Consider the following 19,575-nt stretch of genomic DNA (forward strand, 5'->3'; position numbering starts at 1 on the left):
TCAGGTCATCAGATAAGCAGATCAGCCCTGTTCCACTGATTTAATGGGAGCTATGCCAGCTTGTAACAGCTGAGAAGCAGCTAAGCCTGTGCTGCACTTGAAAAAATATTACAGCACCTCTTGGAGGTGTTCAACCTTGCTGAAAAGTGCACTGTACAGACAGTCACACTGCTCTGGGGGACCAGCTCATACGTCTGTCCATTCAAAAATCTCATGGCAATCTGAGCTTAGCACCACAATTTCTGAGGGATCAGAACAGCCCACAGATTTTGTTTCACACAACTAATTGTAAGGTGTATAAAGCCTGCTTCCCCTGCTGCACTCCTCATAAAGTCTCTTCTGTTCAGCTCCCTACAGGGAGTAATTTTTAAATTAAGCTATCACAGAAAGGGCAGTTTCGTACCCAACTGCTCTGAAGGCAGCAGAGAAGAAATCTCAGTGAGGTTTCTTTCCTAAAGAAAAGATTGAAGTAGGAGAAAAAGGTCTGATCTAAACCACAGGGGACTCATCCATCTTTTCTCACCTGATACCATACCTGACAGGCTTCACTATTCCAGAACAAGGCTTTAAAAGAAAGGGAACTAATTTACATGTCCAGATACAGAATAGCTGGAGAATGCAAAGCAGACAAAAGGTAGACTTCATCATGCTGCTATCTAACGGCAGCATGCTGGCAACTGCTGCGCTATGGCCAATAAATGAGGCCCTGCTGCAAAAACAAGGCACTGGTGACAAGGACACCCAATTTGCACCAGCAGGGAGATCAAGTGGAGGACTGAATGCCTAATCCTGGTAGACTGCTCTGATAGTACTGTCTCTGTACCACCAACTTTCAGCACTACCTGACCCACACCAGTGCAGCCACACAGCACATAAAAGCTGCAAGGCAGCAACAGCTGAAGCCTCAAACAACCTCATCTCTGCACAGGCTTCTCTCTGCCAATCTGGACACCCTGCAACATGCTCCTTCAACACAGAGAGCTCTTGGCACGAGAGGCAATCTGTCATTTCAAAAGCCTCAGTCCTTTCTTAGGTGTAGAGGAATGATCATGCAATGACTTCTCCACTCTTAAAGGTATGCTTGCAGCTTGCACAACAGGTCAAACAGATTTGGAGTAACAGCCGTTTCCCAATTACTCAAGTGTTATAGCAACATTTAGGGTGTTTCATAAAAATCCCAGGAATGTTGTGTACAAAAATCCTGTTTCACTGCCTTCTTACCTAACTGCCCTTTGATGACAGGCCCCTATATTTCAAAACATACAACAGCATTGACCAGTCCTACAGAAATGCTGCTTTGTTCACACTGTGCTCCTTCAATCACCAAGGAAAGAGGCAGTGGCACATTTCTGCAACTTGCAGATAATACTCTTTCACTTAAAAAAATATGAAAGTAAATTAGGTTGTCTGAAGCCTCAGTTTCAATCATTTCTTTACTTGTATTATTTAAATAAGCAGACAAATTGTGGTTGTTTTGACTGTTCTGGAAGCAATTTCCCTCCCCTGACCTTACCTAGATCCTGATGAAGAATACTGACAATTGTAAAATCCCAGCTGCCTCTTGCTTTGCCATCAACCTAATCTGATATCTGTTATTTTACAGTAACAGCAGCAACAACAGTCATTGGACTTCTACTTATAGGTATTTTCTGATCTTTCCATAGTTACTTGGAAAGCAGTTTGTTTGAAAAGCCTCCTGTCAGCCAAACCTCATTTTTAACTATACTTATTTGGAAAGTAACGCTTCATCATAACACCCTCTAAAAGGCAAGCCACAACGCCTTAATCACCAACCAAAAAGGCTTAACAGAAGATGTTTTACTCTGGGTTTGACATGTGCTAAGGGCGTACAGCCAGCTACCATGCCCAGCTTGGGCCACACCAGGATGTGAAGTCACCGCATGTGAACTCAAGCTCTGCCAGTCAGCCACCTTGCCAAATGCAACTCAGGTTCACCCAGCTATTATCAACAGAAAATAGGTTGCGTTTGACTGAAGACAAAACCACTGTGTAGATGATCACAAGCCAAAAAAGGTACTTATTTGTAAGCACAATACTGCTTCAAAAAGAAGAAACGACACAAAAGTTGACACTTAAGTTTAGGAGCAGAAGCAATTTCCAAAGTGTAGGTTGCTCACAGGCTTTAGCTCTCTGTTTATTGCCTCACCTCTTCCCTAAGTGCTAATAGAAACTTCAAAGTGAAAATAAAGCCCCTAACTATTAAGAACTTAACAGGCTCATTTAAAAAATGTGGCAAAGCACAGCAAGTTGCAACTCCTTTGAAACCCTGGCATCTCCGAAAAAGCAGGTTGTGAAGTCCAGTGACTATACCAGAGTCATCTGCATTTGTCAGTAAGTACTTAATGACTGTTCAATACATGGATAATCAGCATGCCACCTGAACCTGTGAAGGTTATTACACTGCTACATGCGCACAGTAAAGTCTACATTAAAACACAGTTTGAAAGAGTCATCTGTCTTCGGTTATGAGTTTCACATTTTTGTGTTTAAAAACTATAATCATAAATTATTACAACTCTAGGTCACTTAGTACAAGGGCTTCAGAAGCAGCTTTACTGTACAATAAACCTATTTTTTAATGAGGCCTTCATTCAGAAAACCAGCTTTACAAAACACAATCAAGTCTTCACTCTCTGTTGTAAAAAAAGCTTAAGTCATCATGTTTGTGCCACAAATCCCTAGACATTGCAAAGGGTCAAAGACAGAAGAGTCTCAGTCATGAAGGAAATCTTTCAGGGGCTGTCCCAGTAAAAAAAAAAACAAAACCTTAATGAATCAGTGTTTATATACTAAGATAAGGCATAATTCTAAAACCATCAAGATATTTTTGGATCATCCATTATTTCCTTACGTAATTGTATTTTTTCAGAGCTGTTTCAGAGCTATTGTTGCCTAATTTCAAAACTGATTTAAGTTAATGAAAGGGCAACTTTGTAATTACCTTGATGTGAATACCATTACAATGTTTTTTTTCCATTATTATTATTATTTCAGAAGTGCTCTGAGAGAAGATATTTAGGAAAATACATTTTTCACGCCTTTGAATGTGGATGAAAAATGTTTGCAAAGTCATTCGTCAGACACAAACTTGGTTTATCTGTAATGCTTCAGTAATCTTGAGAAATGCTCCTAGATTTCAGAGATGTAGGCTTTTGCTGGATGAAGCAGCTCAAGGCAGCACTACCAACAGGTAAATGCCCCAAGCTTCTATTGAAGGAAGGCAACAGAAGGGAACAGGCGTTTTGCTCTTCCAGCCACATCTGATACATAAACTCTTAGACACCTCTACTGCTAACCAAAAGCATTACGCAGGGTTTTGCACTGAAGGGATGGAGACCCATCTTCTCAACCATTACAGCAAACAAAATCTACTGACTAACCTCCTGCAGTGGCTGGATCTCAAAGTTGGTTTCATTGGCGTTAATGAGGAACCAGTCAACTCTGACATCTTCTCCTCCATCTTTCACATAGAGCTGAAGCTGTGGATAGGAAAGCAGTTACTGGAGAGTGTTCTGGTGTCCTATAAAGAAATTGAAGGTTAAGCTCCATACTAAGCCTTGCCAAAGGAAGAATGAGACCAGTTTCTCGTAAGTAAACTCAAAGTGACAGTCCAAGAAGGCAGAAGTTATTTAAGCTTTGAGAGTACTTGCTAGTAAAAAAAGGGTATTGGTGTTCTATACATTCAAACAGTCTAACCAACGTGTTACTTATCCACAGTGCTCTAAAAAGGCAGCTCAATTTATGAACTTATGACTTGCTCCAGAGGGAAACTGTTGTACTAATAAACGTTCTACCACAGTTAACACGAGCTCGTATACATTTTGCAAACAGGAGGCTCAACTCAGCTGTGGGTTTAGATGTAACGAAAGGAGGAAGAGAGAGAACAACACTGAACACTTTACCTGCAAGTGAAGTGGAGAGAGTTTCACGCTGTATGACTGACCTTCTGCAGCCGTGGACGAAGCGGGTGAGACAGTGACAACAAATTTAACGGAATCTCCCACAACATTGCAAGAAACCACCTGATGAAATGAAAGGGGTGGGAAGAGGTAAGAAAGGAAAAAACAAATTAGTCTTCAAAAGGTTTGCTGGAGGCAGGAAAGGAACTAAGAGAAGGAAGGACTTTACACTACAAGAATTATGCTAATTCTGTAGGTGGGAGATTTCTATGCAGTTTTATAAACATCCCTACCCCGTTCTGCACCTTCTATAAACCGTAGTTCAAGTGTTCACTTCTGGATGTGAAATTTAATACCTGGAAATTCTGGTATTTTCCAAAATTTCTTTCATATTGTTATCTAATACAAAACTAACTCCTCACCTGCCAAAGATTCCTGTGTTTTAAAAGCTCAACAATCACAATTTTGCATAAGGGAGACAAAGAAGCTGCTCCTTCTCACTCTTCTGCTCTCAGCTAAGTAGCCTACCATGGGACAGATGGTTTCACCAAACAATACTTGATTTATTGTTATCCTACAAATGTGAAACTTTGGCATAACCCTGGTGCTGTAGAAGAAGATTTTGTCTGATCAATTCCTGTTCCCAGTGGGGTGGGAAGGGGCAGGAGCCTTTAAAAGTTTATTCAAGTCTTTGAACAGATCAAGAAAGGCCCTGAAATTTGGTGATTTAGCTAAATGCCACTCAACTGTAATGGACTTCCTTGAGTAGACTCCTTCGCTTCTAAGAGCGGAAAGATTAACTTGTCATCATACTGAGTTTACAGATAGTTAAGTGATTTTTCCTCCCTCTTCTCTGCAAACCAACTGAGGTGCTGGGGCTGCAAAATCCCTGGAGTGTGCAGAAAGCACCTGGTAGCACAGGAAAGCCCCAGGTACAGAAGTGAGAAATGGCTTATTATGCCAGAGAGAAGCTCACTCTGCAAACAGCTTTGCTGGTTGAAAACAGAGGCTTGTTGCTGTCCCTCTGTGGTTACTGCCCCCACATCTCCACTGTTGGAAAGGATAGCTGAGCCCTCCTTAGGCTGACTCAGGCAAAGTTATCCAGGTTAATGCAATGCGCAGACAAATAACTTGCTGCAAGATTTGTTGACATAAACTCTGCATGCAAGCTATTAAATTATGTTTGTGCACTTACTGCTTCACTTATGGGCACTGGGATTGAAGCAGAAGGCTTTAAAATGAATCATGTACCTTCTGGAAGATCCTTATCAGTGTCTCCTTAAATACATTTAATCTCCCAGAGCTCTACAGAATACATTTTTAAGAAGAACCAGATCATTATCAAAGGCTTCAGAGCACATCCATTAAGGTAGAGACTTAATTACTAAGGAACAGGGGGAAGAGGTGGACATGGCAAATAAAAATCCCAAGCACACTCATAAGCAACAAGATTTGCCTTTTTAGGTTTGTCTCCTGCAAATTATAGTTTAGAAGTGGCCGAATCAGTTCTCCTCACCTCTTCGCAGAGTCTATATCCTTTCAGAAATGATTTCTGACCCTTAATCCCACATAGTCAATGAGTACCCACTAGTATGATAGAAAATAACTGACTTTTAAGTATTTTTAATAGCTAACAAGACCAGAGAGCCTAAGTGCTTATTCTATTTGTTGGGATGCTGGGGAGGGACTTTTCATTAGGGACTGTAGTCACAGGACAAGGGGTAATGGGTTCAAACTTAAGCAGGGGAAGTTTAGATTGGATATAAGGAGGAAATTCTTTCCTGTTAGGGTGGTGAGGCACTGGAATGGGTTGCCCAGGGAAGTTGTAAATGCTCCATCTCTCGCGGTGTTCAAGGCCAGGCTGGATAGAGCCTTGGGTGACATGGTTTAGTGTGAGGTGTCCCTGCCCATGGCAGAGGGGTTGGAACTTGATGATCTTTAAGGCCCTTTCCAACCCTAACTATTCTATGATTCTGTTATATTTTCAACTTAGAAGCTGAGTTGAATTGCTCCTTTCATTCACAAGGATGGATTAGCATGGTTGCTCTTTTAACACTTCTTTTTCAAGGGCAAAGGAAGGAAAAGGACAGGTCTGATGCAAAAGCTGATGACACCTGCATGTCCTAAATGCAGTGGGTTTATCATCCATGCACATTTCATCCACACATGCATAGGAGGTTCAGTGTACTCAGAACAAGTTGGACTTGCTGCACATGTGATGCAAAGCTATTTGTCTGGAATTTCTGGATGTCTAACACCAAGCTACATGGTTGATTACTGCTTAAAAAAACAAAGTGTGGCAGAAGAGTTGGTAGATGAGTTAATGTGCCACTCTCTTCTTAATCGTGTTTTCATGTGCTACTTTCTTCATAATTATGTTTACTTCTGAGTAAAGGATGGAAACAGACGCTGCAGGTAGGGCAATTTTCACTCTCATTTCTACACCTCGTCAAGAGAGTCCTACTCCCCTTCTCCCCTCATTTTCAATAAAATAACTGTGGTCTTCAGGTACAGAGGTCTAATTTTTAATCCAGTCAGAAAAAGGACAGGTTCCACATTTGTAAATGGAAAATAATATGCCTGTATGTCAGCTGAATCCCTTTGTTCTGGCAGCGGAATGGATTGTAGCATCAGAATACAGAGAGAATGGGCTAGAATTTGAAGAGAAAGCAATTCTGTTTTCATCTCGGATACTGACATGTGCAGTGAGAAGCAGATTAAAAAACCGCAACTGCCACTTCCCTTTTTAAGTGACATTCCTTTAGAAGTTAGTGGATGACTTTGATAGACCAGAGCAGAAATAGGTAGGCCATTTTCCCCAGAACAGTCACATGAAGAGAAATACTGAGGCTTCCTGTAGTACACTCTTCTTCCATGCCCCCACCCACGCTGCTTCCTCAAACTCATTTTCTCTGTACAGATGAAGAGCAGAAGGGAGGGTCAGGCAAAGCACCCCTTTCTGGTTGTCAGAGAAGAGGAAGGAGAGATGTTCACAATAAACAGTAGCACCTGAACTGGTGGGAAGTGAGCTGCTCTTCATTTATCTTCCTCACCTTTCTCTTCCACCCCTCCTTATCACAGTTCATCCCCAGTCATCAACATTTTGTGGTTTAGAGTCTAGAAAGCCTGGCATTCTTATAACAAACTGCTCTTTAAAAGTTAGGCCCTTATACCACCACACAGAAGCTGTGGCTGGCTAATTCTGGACTCCCAGAGAGATAACACCCCAGGTCTCTTTTGTTACCTTACATCTGGACTAGCATGACCTCCTAAATTAGAAATAGGATGAGGTGAAGTAGAAGCACAAAGAAATCGGGATTCTTCTACCAGCAGGACCAAGGTACTTTCTCTCTCCAGCACCTCCGCAGCTCTAGCTGTCAACAGCCAAGGTCTCTCCATATATTTTGGGGATCTCCCATGGAAGGAATTCTCAGCCCTTCCTCGGGTGCCTTCACCAGCAAGGCTGCACCTTCCTCCTTCTCAGCCCCCTATTATTCCTCCCCACATTCAGCTGACTCCTGGCACTTGATCATCCCCCATGCCAGGGTTATTCTTGCTAGCTCCTCAACACCCTCCAGCCTCTCCCCTCACCCACCAGCCTCTCCCCTAACCCACCTCCATCCCTGATCCTGACCACACTAGCCCACGCTGTGGGTGAGCTGATGGGGCAAAACTCCTTGACATGACTGGGCTCTGCTCCCCATCTGCCTGACATGGGCACCCAGATCCAACAAGCTCCAGATGCTGTAACACACCTTGCTTACACATGTCTAAAATTGTTAGTATAATTACCCTAAAAAATTTATTTCCAATAAACAGCTGCAGGAACAAAGGAGATTGAAAAGCACTACAGCACTTCAGTAAGACTCACGTTTTTCTGAGAAACTCAAAGTGTCCAAACTTGTGTACCCACAGCTATTTAAGCCCTTCCCCTGGCTTTGCTCTCCCCCTCTATACCTTGACTTTTTCCGTTTGTGGCTCCTCTGGACAGAGCTGCAAAATTTCACTTTATTTCCTTCCTCAAGCAGCAATAGAACCTGTCTCATCTCCAGGAGCACCAGAGTGCCTCTGCTCCTCACACATGGTGTCCTCTTGCCTGGAGGTTTCATTTTTGGCACTGGCACACACTGACCTGTGTATTATGCGTGGCCTTTTTGTAACTCTTCCTTCCCCTCTCCACATGTAGCAGCAGATTCCCTTCTGTGGCCAAGGGAGGCTGAACGGCTGTGACTTCCCCGACAGCCCTGCGGGTAAGCTATTCTTCACCTTCCGCAGGCCATGACCACATCACATGTTTGGGTAAAACCCTCAGCATCACAGGCCTTTCTTGCCTTTTTTCTGTAAGTTTCACTGCACTTGGTATTTATCTCCAGGAAGAGCAGGTTACTCTATAGTACGTAACACAAATCTTCACCATTTTCACAAGAAAATGAGTACATGCCATGAAGCAGCCACACAGTGAAAAGCTGCCTTGATCTCAACTGTAGGGATCAGTATGCTATTAGATTTAGGACCTCCACAATTTTCCGTGTTTGTTTTGGAGTACTCCTCTGAGAAGGAGAAGGCTCTTTTTTTTTTTTTGGCATGGAAAACTTCCCTTGTCAATGGCCACATAGACAGTCTGTGTGCTCATCTTAAAACTTAACTGTAGGAAAACTTCACAGTCAGAAATGATAGTCATAACAGCCATTCAGCATAAGAATTACATGATCTTCCTTGGTTATCAGAGCCTATGCATTGGCTTCTTGAGGGGGTTTCTCTAGCTTCTTCACCATTCCCTCTTTACCCAAGCAAGAGACATATACAAACTGAAGGAGCGAAGTGTCTAATGCAGGCACAGCCAGAGGTGGATTTTTAGAAGCTGGTATCAAAGCAAATTTGCCTACAAATATAATGAGACAACTTTAGACCAGTTTCCCAAAACAATGGTAAACACCAGGGTGAAGGCAGAGTGAGTGATGAAATGAGTACAGGAGAGAGAGAGTTGCCATGTTAGCAACAGAAACGAAGCACAAACTGATACAGCATGTGAATTTATCCACTCCTTTGAGACTGGAGGGGGATAAAACAAATGAGCAGGGAGTACAAGGGGCCAGGACAGGAAGAATTTTCAATACGCCTAATCAACTTAAGTTAATATCAAACAGAGCAAGGACAGGAAGCAGTACTTACACTTAAAAAGGGGGAAAACAAATAAATACCAGAAACAGACTTGTTAGTTTGTAAAGACGCATGTCTTTACAAACCATTTGAGAGACAGCACCACTGAAGACATGGAGATCAGTAGAAGACAATAAAACACAGGAGAGGTTTGCCAGTTTGTGCTGCAGTAGCTTGGCAGTAGCTTGGTGAGACATTCCATTCCAGAGACACAGGCACATTGTGCCACTGGAGGGCTGAGGTTTCCCTGACCGCTGTGCCAAGATAGCAGATGTGGCACAAGCCTGTAGGAGGCTCACGCACATCTGCAGCAACGACTGGAAGACAGGCAGGCTACCTGACAGTGCCCAAACCAGTATTATCTCCACTGAAACAAACAAATCCCCACCCTGATGTTTTCCTTCTACAAGACACTTAGTTCTTAAGTAGGTGAGATCCATTATGTTGTCTTGTCTTAGTAGGGTCATCACACTGATAATTAAGCTTGCACTCCATCATTCCCATGTTAAGGTGAATGGGGATGTGTTTGAAAGTGAGAAGACAGTACAGTGAGTAGTGAGGTGAAAGTGGAAGCAAGTTACAAAGGAGTCTGTCAGGCACCAACCAAATTGCATAGTTAAGGTTCAAAATCCCTCAGGAGAAACCATGATACTGAGGAAAGCAAGATGGGAAGCAGCAATATAAAGGAAGATTAAGACATCACATGGAAATGATGGGGCAAAAAGTAAGAAAATAAAAGAAATACAATTCAAAATACAGCACGTGTGTAGGAGAATTAACGAATACTACTCATACAAAGGGCAGCATTATCACTGGGAGAACACCAAAGGAAGAGACATTGATGCATCAAGTCAGTCACATCATGAAGCAGCCACAGGACAGGCAGACTGGAAGCCTAAAATGCATCAGGAAAGTACTTTCAGAGACACAAAGAAGCAGTGATCTTGCATGGCAAGACCTCACCTGTCGGGCTGTGTGTCACTTCAGCTATCAAGTTCAAGCAGACAGCGTTAACTGGAGCTGCTGCAGAGAATGGGTTCACAGGAGTGACTTACAAGGCAGGACAATATTGTGAAAGGATACTTAAGGAACAACTTACTTAGCCAAGGAAACAGAATTCCTTCATGATATATTTACATGATATTTGCTTGATATGACAGCAAGCACCATGGAAGAAAAGTAAATAAAGACAAAGAATTACACTAGTACAGAAGCAAGCTGGAAGGGCCATGATTCCACCTAGGCTTGTAAAAAAACCCATCGTTAAAGCAGCAAAGCTCCAGGACAGCTTTTCAAGCAAAACAAGGAGTTAAAGACAAAAGGAACTGCACATGATGGTGAGGACAGTTCACCCCACCAAAAATAATCAGAAAGGAACGTGTACATAGCTCAGAATGATCTCAGTTAGTACTGTAGCAGTGACAATGAGAAACCAGTCTTTTCCAGAGCAGAAAGCAGCCTTTGCTGCACAATGTCTCTACCTGCTTCAGCGCAAGTGGAAGTGGAAGCTGTGACACCCCAGTGTGGCACAAACACAGGCTGCCAGCTCACAGCAGGGTGGCTGCAAAGTGATACCAAGATGAAGCTATGACAGCTGTGTGGGTTAATAAGGGCTCTCCGGATATGCTGCACAGTTCATCAGAAGACAGGACTTCTCAGATGCCTGTGAAACAGTCCTCCTTTCTCTCCACCATTCCCCTCAGCAAGATCCATCATATAAGAAATAATATGAGGCTTTCATATTTGCTGTTGCCTGCTGCGATCCAAGACAGTAATTTCTTGTATAGCAACTTGTTATCACTCATTAATGGAATGGCACTCTGAGAGCATTTTACCCCTTTCTATTTAGGTATGAAGCAGGAAAAGAAGGGAGACTTCTGTTGTAGCCTGCTCCATCCAAACCATCTGTACCAAGTCCCCCAAGAGGATCATCTTTTTTTGTTGCCTTTTTTGTTGTTGTGAAGTTCAAAGCCTCTGAAAACACTGCAGTAATGGAAAGGCTGGCAGAATTAGCTAAGAATATTCCTAATGTTTACTTTTTTAAAACAAAACAACCAACACCACACAACAAAAATGGGCCACTTTATCCTATACACTTAGGCTGTGGCCCAAAACTGGAGTGAAGGTGACGTATAAATAGAGGCTTTGTCAAGAAGCAGTGTAGTGTAACCTTCAGCCCCAGAGCAGCCTGTCCCTATCACAACAGCTTTGGCCAGGCTGACAACCAGCAGCTTCCCCAACCACGTCTGTAGCACTGCACTGTGGACCACACACCAGTTTTACAACTTTCAGCTTCTTCAAGCCAAGGATAGTGTGTATATACCTAAGGACAGCACATGTCAGCCTGCATCCTGGTGATAAACAGGGCTGTCAGCAGTAATACAGTAATTACAGTCAGGCTGGCAATCCCGTATTGGTTTGGAGCAAGACTTCCCAGCACCAAGCAGGCTCATCACCTGGCTGTGCCTCATGGCCCAGCATTCAAGAGGACAGAGGACCATCCACCACAGAAGACATACCACAGGGCTCTGTCAGCATGCAGCTGCGTTCAAGTATTACACATTCCATGTTTACTGCTATTTTGATCTCTCACCCTCAATCCTATACTTCCTTTGATGATCACAACCTCTCTGATGCAAGGTCAATTACGTATTTGAAACAACATGCATTTAAATCAAGCCCAGAATCCTGAACCAAGGCACTTATACACTCTTGCTATACAGACCACAAGTAAAGCAGCATCTTGGACCAGTTGCAGGACAACAGTCTTATGCCAGTTGAAGCCTCAGGCAAGTGCAGAGCTCTGTGAGATGCTACAACATTGGTAAACATGCAGCATGTGGTCACAAACTGCATTCAGAGCCAATCATATCAGTAGTGAGTTTCAAATACATATCAGAAGTTTGAGCCTGGACAAGCTACAGAGAGAGAGTTCAATTTCACATGCAAAGATACAGAGCTTGAAAAGCAAGGGGGTAAAAGAAAACAGCACAAAAAACACCTTTGGACCCTTGCTATTACCTGAGGAATATATAAGAGCCACAATTACTGTATGAGAGAACTCCTGAGGTGTTTCAGAGAAAGGCATGCATTTAAGGTAGGAGGGAAAGCAGCTATCGGAGTTCCACTCTAAGGTTATTATACACTGAAACCCAAATAAATATTAAGGTTGTACCTTAACTGAAAAAGTAAGAATAATTCAGAGAAATTTTCCCAGCAGCTGTGCACAAGATTATGGAAACAGGTTTAGGGGCAGTTCAGAAAAACCCACTTTACGTAAGCAAACCTGGTTTAATCCAATACATTTTAAAATGTGCTTATATTGGTCTAAGCTGCTGCAAAACCACATTAGACTGCTGGCTGCAGTATAACAGCTTGATTAACATACTGAAATGATGTAACCCAAGGTCAGACAAGGACCAAAGCCTGCATAAGGGAGGGTGCCAGCTTACAAAGCCACAGGTAGAGAAAAGCAAGAGAACAGCCCTACAGCAGCAAACAGCTCCCTGGGCTCAGGCTCCCATGGAGTCAGCACTTGCTGCCTTCCACTGCCCAAGCTTAACCACAGCAGGTGAAGGTGCCTAGAGGGCACCACAGGCACTAACTTACCTCACTGCTATGGCAGGCAGAATCTACTGTTAAACAACACATAAGCCAGCTGAGGACTGCAGCAGAGATGCTCCCAGTGGTACAGCATGACCTCAGGGAAATCCAGGACTGCAGCGCTGTGCCTTGGTTCTGGCACACAGGCAAGACAAAAGAGGGGTTTTAGCCCTGGGACACTGTTTTCATCATGGTGCAGCCATGGGCACAGTACTCTGAGCACAGAGCTGGCCCCATGCACCCTTGCTGAACTTTGCTGGCCAAGAGCAGCCAACAGACCCAAACCTCCTGGACACCTCCCATGCAAACACTCTTGCAGCTCTTCCAGCCTTCCAGCAATGTTTTAGACACTGTGCTGCAAGTCACCTATTTTTGTGCCGTTAGTTGCTAGCTTTTATTTGCAACAGATCTCCCTCAGCTGCTGACTTCACGTTACACAGCACACCACTTTTATACCTAGTAGTCCCTTCTCCTTAAAATTTCCCATTCTTGTGTCTTCCAGTGGCACAGAGCAATATTAGTGCCTATTCTACAGCCCAACCAACTCCAGTCTCTCTCTAGCACCACTGCTGAGGCAGGGACCACTGGCAGGGGAGAAAAACAGGAGGGACAAGGGGAAGAAGAAGGTGAACAAGTGCACGAATTTACATGTTGGCAATCCCCAGCTGCCACCAATGAGGGTGTGCCTAGAGCTGTGCATCAGGCAGATAAGCATGCATAGTTTTCAAAGGAATCATAGTAGAGCTGCTTAACATCTAAATCAGACAAACAAACCAAATTAACAAAGCAAAACTAGAAGAAAAGCATTAGACTGATTTGATGCAGGTACCTGAAGCAGAGCACCTGTGCAAATGTGACTAGTAGTTACAGTCACTGGGATGAAAATGCAAAAGATATCACTGCTAATAAGCATATATACTTTTTCTTCCTCCTTTCAGTGCATGTTTACTCTGTTCCAAGAGCCACATTCTGCCTTATTTTCACTCTACATGCATTAAAGCACTGTGCAGTACGTTGGGTGCGGGAAGAGGAAGAAAGGGTATGTGGAGAGGAAGAAAGAGACCATTCTCTCCTCACTGAGTACAGGATTCAGTAGAGTCAAGACTTCACCCTCAGGACTTTGCACCTGTTCCACTGATCCTTACCCAGCAACAGCTTCTGAAGCAAACCTGTAATCAGCCACACAAACAGCAAGAGACAGACTTTTGTCCCAGAGGAGAAGTTTCCCTTCCCTTTCCTTCTTCATGAAATCCCCACCCCACACTTCAGCAATAGGATGGGGAAGCATTGTTCTGATGGGGGTAGGGAGAGGGCAGCTTACGAGTTCATTGAGGACGTACCCATAAGCTTGGCATAACCCTGGTTATTGCCCATTTGGTAGAAAGCCTGGAGGACATTCTGCTCATGACTTGCAAAAGGAGTGAATCAGTGCAAAGAGTTTGCACAGGCTCACCAGAGAGGCAGCCTCTTAGCAGCCATAACAAATTTAGGTCACAGGTACAGAAGCGTTGACAAATAAAACTCCCACTGACACTAATAAGAAAAGTGAACATTTCCTGCCCAAAAGTACACTGAAACAAAACCAAACTGAAGTTTACCTTTTCTTGAGCTGACTTTACAATACTAACAACTTGTTTAACTTCTAGCTCAAGTGGTTCTGGTGGGTCATCTTCCTCAAACGTAAGCAACTGTGAATCCTAAGAAAGAAGAAAAAAAGAAAGCATCATTAGGTGGTGAACCCGTCGCTTGAAACCAAGTAATAAAAATACACTGCCAGTAAAGTTCCTGGAAGAACCAGAGAAGGAACTGCAAATGTATGTCAAAACTTGTATGGATTAATTGCATGACACCTCACTACATAATACAGGGTAGAGCCTGAACACCTATACTTAGCACATAACTATGGGCCTAATCATAACTCATCTTACTCTGTACCAGAATATCAAGGTACATAGCACAGTGCAGAGCGAAGCCCATGAGCAACGTCAGAGTTCAGTGAAACTGCTCTTCCTGAGTAAGGATTAATCAATGCTGCAGTTTTAAAAGGCGTTTTTGGTTTGGCCTAATAATAGAGCTGCACTGCCAAAACTAAGAAAACCCAAACATCATCTTGCAGAGGTGAGGAAAGAAACCTTCCCCTCCCCAATCCTTCCTCATGGGTGACGGCAGGCAGTCATGACAGCTCCTCAGTCTTCACACAGACAGCAAGGAAAAGGCAGCTTTATATCTGTTTTGGCAGTGAGGTCATGCTTTCAGAGGCATCAGCACTTGCATTATCCACCTGCTACCCACACCAAGCAGCCAGCACAGCTTCCCTTGTCACCCGAGGCTGTTTTGCACACAGGAATTTCATTAGCTGTGCACCACTGACATTGTTTTGGGAGGCTGACAGCAGGAGGAATGCCACGCTGCAGTGCCAGGCAGTGAACTCATGGCCAGAGACGGCTGCAGCTGCTCACCAGGGGCGGGCGGGAGGGTGTACATGGCCCTGTCAAAGTGGCTTTGCTCTGCAGTCAGGGACGGGAAGCTGCTGCTTGTTTCTAGCTACTTTCAGTTCCCAGCACCTGCACCCAAGCTGTCTGGGCTCTTATCTTCCACAAGTACAAGGCAAGTCTTCATTTCTCAGCACAATCTATGCTTTCCTCAACTGCCCTGTGCAATTTGAAAGGGCAGATGAGGTATTTTCTTTCTGCTGCCCTAACTTATAGCGATGTCTGGAAAGTGTTTAATACTTTCCTTATCTTTCACACGCAGGCACTGCCCTACTCTTCCTTCTCCCCCAGCCTGACATGTAAGAAGACACCTTGGTGGGCTGCTGCGAAAGGAACCTCCTAAGCCTAGGGAGAGGGCTGCACATGAATTTGGAGACTTAAGTACATGCCGCTTCTGAGGCAGTTTAGGCTGAGCACTTTCCACTGACATGGCAGGGGTTCAGTCCTCAGGACCAGAGAATTGGTTTGCCACAGCCTCACCTAACCTCCTCGCATCTTACAATTGGGCATACACAAACCAACAAGCCACATGGCACAGTGCACCCTCTGGAAGAAGGGTAGGATGGGATGCAAAAGGGTGGCACATTTTGAGCATCCATCCTGACATGGGCTAAAAGCAAACAGACCAATACCTGAGACACCCACCGTCCCTCGGCTGCACGGAGGAAACCAGCCCTCAGCCTTACACTGACACACACACACAGGTTCAGCAAGGCGTTAAGACAACACGAAGGAAGCCTGGCTCTAGGAGTTATTTGCCGAAGGACGGGCTGCAGGCCCCACGCTGGCTCCCAGGCCAGGAAGTTTCCATTGTTTCCTGCTCCCTGCGCCCGAACAATGTTATCGGCACACAAGCCCCTACCAGGGGCAACCGGGGATCACGGCTTTCCTCCCCTTTCTCCTGGCTCCCGCACATGTGCCCACTCCCTGCCCCTGGCCAGCTCCTGCCTGCGAATTCCTGTCACACTGCCACCGAGTACATGTATGTGTGTGTGTGTATACATACACAATATATAAACATATACATACAAACATATACCAACACACACATCGCATACCCATACACACACGCACATACGCACACCGAAGGACAGTAACACACCAGCAGTCGCTGCCAGCACCGTGCTGACAGCTATGCCAGATATGTCCGGACCAAGTCCCGGTGTCTCTACAGCCACTCCTCGCCCCGGCCGGGAGCAGCCCCCGCCGGCACACGGGCACACACCGCCCTCCCCCGCCCCGGCGGGACACCCCAGGGGCCCAGCCTCAGCCCGCCGGGCTCGGGGAAGCCGCCGCCGGCACCGCCCGGAAGTCTCAGGCCGGGCCGGGCCCTGCGGCAGGGCGGCGCGGTTGCCCTCCCGCCCGCCGCCCCTCACCTGCGTCCCCGGCACTCACCGCCCTTGCAGCCGCCTCGGCGCTGAGCGCCGCCACCCAGGCCCGCCGCCACTGCCGCCGCCAGCTGCCCAGCGACAGTGCCCAGGACAGCACGGAGCTGCCCTCCTCCTGCAGCTCGTCCTGCCGCGGTGGCGGCGACGGCAGCGGCGAAGGCGGCGGCCGCCTCCGCCGCAGAGCCAGCAGCACGTACTGCACCAGGTAGACGGCCAGAGTGGCCAGCGCCGCCACGAAGAGAGCGACCAGAGCACACCAGCGCAGCTCGGCCAGCCCGCCCGGCAGCCACGCCATGGCTGACCATAATGGGAGCCGCGCTACCGGCCCCCACCAAGGCGCTCAGAGCGGCGGCGGGCAGGAGCAGCCCGCTCAGGGCCCTGAGCCGGGAGCAGCAGCACCACGTCCAACCGGCAGCCCGCGGGTGCACCGCTCCACATAGAACCGCCCCGCCCGCTCACGGCACAATCCCCTCCTGGCCCGGCCCGGCCCGCCCCGCCCCTGCCGGCGGGACGCGAAGGGGATGCCTGGCCCTGGCCCCGGCCCAGCGCCGTTGGCGGCGGGGCGCCCTGTGGGAGGGGCGGAGAGCACTTGTTCCGCTGGTCCCCCGGAGACCCGCAGCGCTATGGGTGAAGTGGCGCCCAGTGCCCCGTGCGGGAGAGGGGGTCTGAGGGCGCAGTCCGCGCCGGGCGGTTTCGGGTGCGTCCTGCGGCGGCGCTTCGCGGGGAAACCGTCTGCTGTACCGGGAGGAATGGGGCGAGGAGAGCGGTCCCACGGGCGGGCAAAAGCGAGGAACTTCAATAGGGACGATGGGGCTTTCAGAAGCCCGGGGAAGAGGTGCCAAGCCAATAACTGATGTTGGTTTTCCTGCCACAAAACGTTTCCCCTTAGATCACTGTTATTTACTGATGTCGTTTGCACACTAAGCAACGACTGCAAGAGAAAAATAATGCGAACAGTCCCTCACGTCTTTGCATACAATAGATAAACGTGGTAGTGCCTGAGAGTGGGCAGCAGGAGTCGGCTACAAAACAGACTCGACTTCCCCCCCTCCCCAGAAGTAAGATGATGTAATAATGGTTGTGTTCCAGAGGCTGAGACATAGTCACCTAGTTTATGTGAATTACAGAGCTAGGTGGATAGAACTGCCACGTTGCCTCTCGGTGAGCATTTCAGGCGGGCACCCTTTCACCTAACAGGGTAACACTTGCAGGGCTGTGATCTGCTTCTTCCTCCTCACCCCTCCGCAGCACTGCAGGAATAGCTGAGGAGACTACAAGGCATTTAATTGTTCCCTCTGCTTCCTACCCAAGGACTTCCTTTTAATTCCTGGTGTTTCATCATCTCTGCCAGGGATGTCAAACTGACTGGAAGGAAGAAAAAAATCCCCCAAGAGTACTTTCTGCAGGCCATGCTGAATGACTCGTTATCAGTATGAGGTCTGCAATAAAGGGGAGGAAATTGCCTTTTGATAGTAAATAAAAGTTTTGTGATAATTTATTTCTGTCGCGCTCATTTTTAGTTAAGTTCCTGTTTGATTTTCAGATTGCTACCTTATCAGCTCATCGCTATTTGTGTCCTCATTTTTCTTGTGCTTTCCTTTGCCTGCTTTGTTTCTTTCGTGGTGACTTTCCTTACCCATGGCAGCTCCCACCCAAGGAACTTCGGTAGTATTTTTTGCCCAACTGACATTCTCAAGCAACCAGTGATTAAGTCACTGAGGTTGGTAGTGAAATGTTATTGTAAGTTCTTGTTGCACATGTGTGAGAGTGTCGGAAGCCTTGGCAGACAATATCTACTGCTCCCCCCTCATCTACCAAGCCAGTAATTTCATTGTAGAAGTTTATGAAATTGATCAAGTGTGACTTCCCCTTGGTGAATCCATGTTGACTTCTCCTGATGACTTTCTTGTTCTTCATGTGTCTGGAAGTGGTGTCCAGAATTAGCTGCTCCATCACCTTCTCAGGGTCAAGGTGAGGATGACTGGTCTCAGGTCTCAACATCCTCCATCCTGCCTTTCATGAAGTTAGGAGGAAAGTTTGCTTTCCTCCAGTCCTTGGGCACTTATCCCAGTCATTACTATCATTCAAAGATGATACAGAGTGGCCTTGTGATGGCATCTCCAGCTTCCTCAGCACTTGTGGGTGCATCTCATCAGGGCCCATATGTCCAGTTTGCTGAAGTATTCCTTGACCTGATCCTGTTCCATGAAATGTAAATAATCTTTGCTGCAGATTTTCACCTTGTTCTCTGGGGCCTGGGATACCTGAAAGGCTGTTCCATCAACATTTAATACAGTACATTAGAATGTTGGGACTAGGCCTCTGGGAGGAGGAACAGATCGCTGCCTGAGAAGCAGTTTGATCATTTTGTGTTGTAAATGCATTGTCCGCATTTGCACCTATAAGCTGCAAACTTGACAGGGCCAGAATTGGCTTTATTTGCTGCAGTTAGGTGACTGTACCTATCTAAGAAGAACAGGCTGTTCGTAAGTTAAAGTATTATTTGCCTGGGACACAGGGAAATCCTGCACTCCATTCGCTGACCAGCTGCCATCTGCCGACATGGTACCAAGCATACCTACATGATACCTACATGATACCAAGGAGCAAGGGGCTGAGATCTCCAGAGATCCACAACCGGAGCCATATTGCTATGCTAGCACAGCTTCCTATACAGGTTATTTGACCCTGCTGAGAGACTAGATTGATTAGTCTGGTCGATTTTAAGATCCAACCAGTATCTCTGCTGTAACAGCTTGTTTGCAGATAGTTCAGGGATTTCTAATACAGCACTGTGCTGTGGCAGACAAACCTGGCCTTAGCTTGTCCCATGTTTCAGTTCCCCACATATGCCATGCAGAGAGTTTTCCTTCACTGGCAGGAATTTTGTGAGTCCAATTAGTGAACATGAAATGGCAAGAAAGTGTAAAAGATTACATTTAACTATTAAGGGCAGTTTTCTCTTACAGAACTTTAACAGCTATCTTGTTTCTAGAAATGTTTTACATTTTT

At 45.9% G+C, this 19,575-nt stretch overlaps 1 protein-coding gene across 4 annotated transcripts in view; it reads right to left on the bottom strand.

Moving 5' to 3' along the window:
- Positions 1–16,994, bottom strand: part of C2CD2 (C2 calcium dependent domain containing 2) — a 38,226-nt gene extending 21,232 nt beyond the window's left edge. For all 4 annotated transcript variants that reach the window (XM_062602546.1, XM_062602549.1, XM_062602547.1 and 1 more), the window contains exons 1-4: positions 16,571–16,994; positions 14,282–14,380; positions 3,924–4,043; positions 3,402–3,500 (exon numbers count right to left, since the gene is read on the bottom strand). In XM_062602546.1, coding sequence (XP_062458530.1) covers positions 3,402–3,500; positions 3,924–4,043; positions 14,282–14,380; positions 16,571–16,858 — 606 coding nt within the window. In that variant the 5' untranslated portion in view covers positions 16,859–16,994. The remainder of the gene's footprint in view (positions 1–3,401; positions 3,501–3,923; positions 4,044–14,281; positions 14,381–16,570) is intronic.
- Positions 16,995–19,575: the final 2,581 nt, after the last annotated feature.

The sequence above is a fragment of the Pezoporus occidentalis genome, unplaced genomic scaffold (genome assembly GCF_034315485.1).
Source record: "Pezoporus occidentalis ecotype Australia unplaced genomic scaffold, CSIRO_AGI_Poc_V1 ctg77, whole genome shotgun sequence".
NCBI lineage: Eukaryota > Metazoa > Chordata > Aves > Psittaciformes > Psittacidae > Pezoporus > Pezoporus occidentalis.